This window comes from Nyctereutes procyonoides, unplaced genomic scaffold (genome assembly GCF_905146905.1).
Source record: "Nyctereutes procyonoides isolate TBG_1078 unplaced genomic scaffold, NYPRO_anot_genome, whole genome shotgun sequence".
Taxonomy (NCBI): Eukaryota; Metazoa; Chordata; class Mammalia; order Carnivora; family Canidae; genus Nyctereutes; species Nyctereutes procyonoides.
Window position 1 is genome coordinate 44,197,802 of NW_026575043.1, and position 7,326 is coordinate 44,205,127.

The window sequence follows — 7,326 nt, forward strand, 5'->3', positions numbered from 1 at the left end:
CTTCAACTATACAAATTCCTAAGATGACTGTCCAGTTTGAAGGAACTGCATGGTAAGAAGGATGTTGCACCCAGGAGCCATCAGGGGGAGTATTGAAGGTTGGGAAGAACTGTTTCTCCTCTTTGTGAGCTGACTTGAGACACCTGACATTTGCCACTGGAGGAGGAAATATCTCCTATCCCAGAGTCTAGTCAAACCGCCCTAATTTCTGGGCTTGTGTCTGCTCTTCATTTGGTCATTGTTATGTGATACCTCATACCCTAGCATCTAGAACAAACCTGGGCTTTGGAATCAAATAGTCCTGGGTTTGAATTCTGGCCAAATCATGCATTGCTTGTAACACCTTAGCAAGTGCCAATACCTTTCCAAGACTCAGTTTCCTCATTTGTAATATCTGCTTAGTGACATCACCTGATAAGGTTGGGTAAGGATCACATGAGTGAATACATAGGGTAAATACATGGACAGTCCTCTGGCACAGAGTCGACCCACGCTAAATGGCATAAAGCAGTGCTATATTTTGCCATTCTTTCGTAACAAGCCCAAGAAGAAATGCATGGGAGTGCCTAGGGTCTTGAGTCTTCCATGCCAGCACCCACCTTCCTGAAGCTTCATTTTCTGGTATGCATAAAGCATCTTAACTCCCATGTCTCATCCCAGCCCTGTGAGGACAGCTTTGTGTATGTGGCTGTGGTTACTGTGATCCATTTTACAGATGAGAAAACTGAGGCTCATAGCTAGGAGATGATTGAGCTTAGGTTCCTGACCTTAGGAGATTACAGAGACCAATTTTCTACACTTTTACATTATCCGTTAATGGTTGGGTGGCCTGGGAATAGGTGAAATTAGAAACAGTCAGAATTTCAAAGCCAGCCAACAAACCAGCCACACTGCTCACTCTTTGTGGTCTTCGCTGGGAAGAATAATCCCTATGCTCTCTTTTTCTTGTTTTGTTTTGTTTTCTATTTTTCTTTCTTTTTCTCTCTTTCTTTCAGTGATATTAAGGGCTTGGGGAAAAATCCTTGTTGATTTGGGTCTCTGTCCTGCCAGGTTTTAGAGTTTGGTGAGCCAGGGTTTAGACCCACCCAGCCTGACCGCATACTAACGATAAAGTTGTACACACATTTCATTGGGAAATACAGCAGGACCCACCTCGGAAGGTGCTGTGCCCAGCACTCAAGCTCCCATGCTCAGCGTCAGACTATCTGGATTCAAATCTTAGGTCATCTGCTTGACGACCTTGAGCTTTTTGAACTAACAGCCCCTCGAAGCCTTGGTTTCCTCATCCATAAAATAGAGAGAAATTATAGAGATTAAATCAAATAACCTATGCAAGTGCCTAACGAGTATTCAGTACTAGTTAGATACGACAATTATGAACGAAATCGCCCACACATACATTGTAACCTGTTTCAATTTATGACTCACTTATTCGACCAGTTTTCCGTGAGAGCTTACTATGTGCCAGGAACAGTGGTGGGCAGAGGGTGCACATCCAGCATGCCTCTGACAAATATTTATCAGCCCCTGTCACATATCAGCAAAATCTGCACACGAGCTTGGGGAATGCAGAATGTAAGAGGCAACTGTGACGTGCGGCATTAAAAAAAAATGATTCCTGATTGCAACCACATCTCGGCTTTGTGACTCTCGACACACTGCTTGACCTCTCTGTGCCTCCACTTTTCCAATCTCTAATGTGGGGATGATAACGGCATCTATTAGGGCCATTGTGAGCATTCTCTGAACGAATCCAGACAAACCACTTACCACAGGGCTTGGAACAAAATCAACTCTCCGTGAATGCTGTTTTCATTGTTGAGACACAGTCTCAGTCGTGTTGTAGTAAATTACATCAGGCAGGTCCACGAGAATCGAGAATCGGTCTGTTCTCTCTGGGACCCCCGCCCCCCTCTTCACCAACGCCAAAAGGCTGCTGCTAAAGAACCAGAGAATTATGCAAATATGCAAATCCAGTGAGACAGCTTTACCCAGCACTGTGGCTGCCTTTGGTACTCAGCAACCGGGACTGGCTGTCTTCAGAGAGGATTCCTTTGGTGTCATCACAACCTCTAGTGGACAACAGCGTACACGGCGCCTCACAGGCCTTTGTTCCAGCCTTCATCTGCCAGCTGCTGAGCCCAGGAAGTGCAGGGGAGAGTGGGGAGGATGGGCATGTCTGATGATTTCTTTCCCCTGTCAGGCTGGGTGCCCACCTGCCTGCCCCTCCCACTCACTCCTGTTTCCCTCTCTCTAATTCCACCCATGTGTGACGTGCTCCGAAAACGAAGCCTGCTTCAGAATCTTCACTACCCCACTGTAGAAACCCCTCCTCAGGCTGCTGGTCCCTGTCACATTCGTGCAGGGCCAGTCCCTAAGCTATCCACTCAGGGAAGGCTTCGACTCTCTGGAGAGAATGAACCACACCACCTGTAAGAGCCCACAGCACTCTGATAGCCGCCTCCTGAAGCAAGGATCACAGGGCATGGATGCTAGTGATTTACTTCTGATCTCCCTTGCTAGGCTGCCACTCCTAGGGCAGGGACCTCATCATACGACTCCGTGTCTCCTGTGTCCCACGTGGGTGCCTGCACCCTACCTTGCTGCATGCATAGAAAGTGCTCAGTAAATGGTAAATGAATGAATGAGTAAATGTCTTCTCCAGAAGATTCTCTCCTTATATCTCCTTTCCAACCATTACACTGCCATCCTACATTTCTGGTACCATGGACTTTGCTTCCTTCCTTTCGGAAGGAAGGGTGCCTGCACCAGGCAAAGAAAAATTCTCACCTGCCACAGGTAACATATAGGTACCTGGGACTACCCACTATCTCACCTCCACCCCTCCTACTTTGACCTAAATTGTCCAGATATTTATGCCAACATCTGCTTCACACCAACTTCAGGGGTTCGCTCTCTTGGTGCTTAGTAAGAGGGGCAACTTGCATTTTGGAAAGCAGGGAAGAAAACGGAGGAACATTATTTGAGCATCTACTTTGAGCCAGGTGCTTTACAAGGAAGTATTATGTAATCATTGCAAGCATCCTTCCAGACTGGGACCGCCCTGCCCCCCCTGCCCCCATTACACAGATGGTAAAATGGATGCTCAGAGAAGAGAATTCTGCTTAAGGTCACACTCTCATAACCAGCGGAGCTGGACCTGGACCCAGGTTTTCAAAGCCACAATATTTCTTTTCCAGAACCCTACAAATCTAATACCAGCACCCAGCTCGAACTCCCCAGAACAGCCTTGCCATGGCCTCTTTGGTGTTTTGCAGTTTGGCTCCATAAGGGAAACCACAGACTGGCATAAAAAAGGGCAGCTGGACTCTGTATTCTGAGGCTGCCTTTTGTGGAGCATTCGCCTGTCTTCTTATCACCTTTTCCTTCCTCTTTTTCACTGCATGTCAAGTGTCATCAATAACTTCTCTGAGGAATAGGAATCAGTTGTAGGAAGCAGAAAGGGGCGGGGGTAGAGGTGGAGGTGAGGCCGTCTTTAGAGCTCCACTCTGCTGACCTTTGGCTCTGCACACACCTGCTGGTTACAAAGGTCAGACTTCGGCCCCTCTGCCCCGTCACCAATTACAGCTTTGAGCGCCCCTAGTGGAGGTCTGCAGTACACCAGAGGACCAAACAGGGGGACCAGTAGATTGAGTCCTTTTGAATAGCTTTTTGAATTGCAGAAACGAATGTACTTGTGAGCAAAAACCACAAAACAAGCCACTCTGATCAGGAAATATCCCTTTGCCTTGGAAGAGGGAGGAAGGAACGTAACAGTATTTTCCTAATGACTAACCAATTCTTCTTGTGAACAAAAGAAGAATTCCTCAAGCTTAGACAAGGTGGCCCCTGGCAGGAGCAGCCAAAACTCCTTGGAAAAGAATGGCAATCCATAATGAAAATAGTTGTTAAGTGAATTTAACAACAACGCACATTAGGGACTAGAGGAGGCAGCAAATTTGAGTCTTATTGAGCAATATTGAATTTGCTTTATTAATTCAAGAGAAAAAGAAAAGAAATGACACTCAGGCTCTGTAGTCTTAGCACGTAGCTACAATTATTCCCCATGTGCATATCTTTGACAATAAGAAGCCTCTTCAAAAACAAGTTATACTTTATACTTATTCATGCCTTACAGCAAAATGGCCCAGAGAATCACGTGACCTGCATAAGAATGTAGCAACAAGTCCCTTTCAAGTATTTACAAATCCCCTCACTGCACAGGCATACAGGACTAGCTTGCAACCCTGTATTCGATGTACAGCTCTCCTGACTTTAGCGGAAGTGGGGCTCCAGGTTAAAAATAGAATTTATTGTGATAGGTCAATGGTTTCCAAATGCACCATCAGAATTGGCAGTGCTATTGGCTACTCCTTCCTTACCACTCAGAGTCTTGGAGTCAGAAGCACACGGTTATTAATGAGCCTTCTGAAGTAGTACATCAGTTGACTTTAATTTGGCAGTGACCTGAAGTTAATTAAAAATATATGCTGGCTAGCTGTTGTGTCGAACAGTTGGAAAAATAATATGAAATGTCTTAAAAATTAACACACACACATTTTGTGTTTGAGGCCAGTGAAGGAAGCAGGATATGAAATCCTTGTCTCAGATGACAATTCAATATGTGCCATTAAGACATTTTTTTTCCCCTGGAGGGTGGTGTATTGGAGAGTGTGGTCCTCAAAGGTAGACTCACTTTAGAAAAGCCAGCAAGACACTCGGTAGCTTTGGGTTCTTTCTGTGTGTTAGTCACAACACAGATTCAAAAGGGGGATGAGGGAGGGAGATGTGGACCCTGTTCAAGGCCACCAAACCATTGTTGGAAAGACAGCTAATTAAGAAAGGGCATGCTGTGGTGGAAACGATTTATTTAAACTAATTCTCTTCCCCCATCTTTCCCAGAGAAATTGTCCAGACCTGGTGTAAATTGTGAATATTATTGCTTCATAAAAGGGGGGTTCTTTAATTATATGCTTTGTTAAACAAAAGGTGATGAATTATTTCCTTCGCTCTGCACTCCGGGGCTCCACATTTAAGGAGAAGGGAGTGGGGCATAAAATGCCTGATTTATGCTGAGGAGGGCACTCCAGGCCGTGGGGAAGAGTCGCAGGGACGGGGACCCGGAGCTAGGGCCCACGGAGCCGAGAGCTGTCCGCGGCCTTTGGTGCTGAAAGCAGGTGCGCGCGCCAGGTGTCCAGAACTCCCCGGGGAGAAAGGGCAGCGCCTGTACCCCGGTCAAGACGGTCCAAACAAGAGACGAGGTTCCAGATGGGGAGGGTGTGCGCCCTCCGACTGTTTTCAGCCTGGGCAGACCCTGCAACTGCCTGCTTATTTCCCACGTGAGGAGCGCGTTTCTGAGAGCCGGAGTTGGACCTTTCCACAAGGGGAGGTCGGGTGGTCTACCAACGCTTCCCTCCACTTTGGGGTCTCCGAGTGAACTGATTAAACCTTCAAAACTCTTGGGGTTAGCTCTGGGTGAGTGAAGCGCCCAACCCCCCAACACACAACTTTTCCTGGGGGACCTCAGCGGGGTGGAGAAGAGGGTGCGGCTCCGGGTCTGGGAAGGAGGAGCAACCATCCTCCGCAAGCACGTGGTGGGTGAAAGTAGCACCCCCACCTCCTCAATTCCTAATAGTGTTAGAGACATTAGATTGTCGAGAGTGGTGGTGGTGGTGGTGGGGGAGAGTGTCCGCTCAGGTTGCCAACTGTGACCTGACCCCTCTCCCTCCCCCGCCAAGTTCGGAGAACCCTAAGGCCCCTCCACCGGCCTCCAGGCGAATGCCACACCCAAGTTCGGCATCCAGACACTTGGTTGGGATCGGTCCAGGGACCCGGTCCCCCGGGGCAGCCTAAACCAAAACGAGGCAAGTGGTCCTAGAGTAGGAGGGCGCGGCACTAGGAGGCCCCCACCCCCACCCCCCATCCCCAAGACGCACAGTTGGAATCTAGTCCTCAGTCTCCGGGCGGGTCAGCTGGCCCCCTTCTCGTCCTCTCCCCGAAAGGGTGACAGTTATCTGGCACCCAGCCCCCGGTGCGGTTGCAGAGAGCTCCGGGCATCTGAGGTTTGGAGGCGACCCCACTCCAAGGAGATTCTCCGGGGCTGCAAAGGGGAGTCAGCCCGAGAGGGAGCCCGCCGCAGAAGCAGGGAAGCACCGGAGTCCTTCAGGCGCATCCCCGCCTCCACACTTCCACCAGCCCGGGCCGAGGGGACGCGGTTCCCCGCCCCGCTCTCCCTCCGCGGGTGCACCGCGACCCCCGCCGCCCGGACTCGCCGCAACTTTGCCCCCTCCCCCGCCCCGCCCCTCGGGGCGCTTACCTGCCGCCAGAGCTGCCGCGGGGCTGCCCAGGAGCAGGGCGAGGAGCAGCGAGGTCCCGCCGAGTCCCGCGGCGGGCGGCCGGGCCGCGGGCATGGTGGCTGCGGGGGGCGGCCGCGGGGGGCCGGGGGCCGGGGGCGGGCGGAGGCGGCGGGCGCGCGGCGGGCGCGGCGGGGGCGCGGGGCGGGGGCCGGGCAGCCGGAGCCCCCGGGCGGACGCGCGCTCACCCCGCGGTCGCTCTGGCCGAGCTGCGCCGGGCGCGGGCGCGGGCGGGCGAGTGAGGAGGAGCCGGCGAGCGGGCGGGCGGGGAGCGCGCGGGAGGGGGGAGGGGGCTGGGGCCGAGCCTGTGCCGCGCGAGTGCGGCGGGGGAGGGGGGCGGGCGGCGGGAGAGGGCCGCCGCACCCCGGGGCCAGCCTCCTCGCCCGCCCCGCAAAGTTTAACGCCAATTCCCCTGGCGTCCCGTGGGCCGAGCGTTTCCTCCCGGAGGATGCTCGCGGCAGCCCTGCGCGGCCGGGCGAGGCCGGAGAGCGCCCTGACCATTTTCCAGACGGCGACATGGAGGCCTCCAAACCCAGCGCAGCCTTCAGCCTGCGAGCAGCCTAGAGCTCTCCATCGCTCGGCCTCCGGGAGGGATCCCGGCCCCAGTTCCCTCAGCTGCATGGCAGCCCTCCCAGGCCCCTCTGGGCCCCAACCAGCCCTCGGGCGGCCAGCCTCCCGTGTTTCCAAAGTGAATCCCGTAGCCTAGAAAGTCTCCAACTCTGGGGGATCTGGTGAGAGCTGTCAGTCTCCCTAGAACAATACAAATGGCCATGGAATTGTGCGTCCAATACGTGGGGCGGTGGGGGGGGGGGGTCCTATCCCTGTGAAGCTCAACCAGGACCTAGAAATTAAAATGTATCTGTGTTCTCAGCCGAGTTCCATCCTTCGCATCCCCTTTGTCAAGGGGCGCCAGAGCTGGCCAAGGCTTCCTCTGAGCTCAGCCCCTTCGCGCTGCTGTATATGCGCCCTTCCC

At 52.6% G+C, this 7,326-nt stretch overlaps 1 protein-coding gene across 4 annotated transcripts in view; it reads right to left on the reverse strand.

Moving 5' to 3' along the window:
- The window catches only part of SEZ6L (seizure related 6 homolog like), a 195,080-nt gene extending 188,670 nt beyond the window's left edge, over nt 1-6,410 (reverse strand). For all 4 annotated transcript variants that reach the window (XM_055321808.1, XM_055321807.1, XM_055321806.1 and 1 more), the window contains exon 1: nt 6,317-6,410. In XM_055321808.1, the coding sequence (XP_055177783.1) occupies nt 6,317-6,410 (94 nt within the window). The remainder of the gene's footprint in view (nt 1-6,316) is intronic.
- Nucleotides 6,411-7,326: the final 916 nt, after the last annotated feature.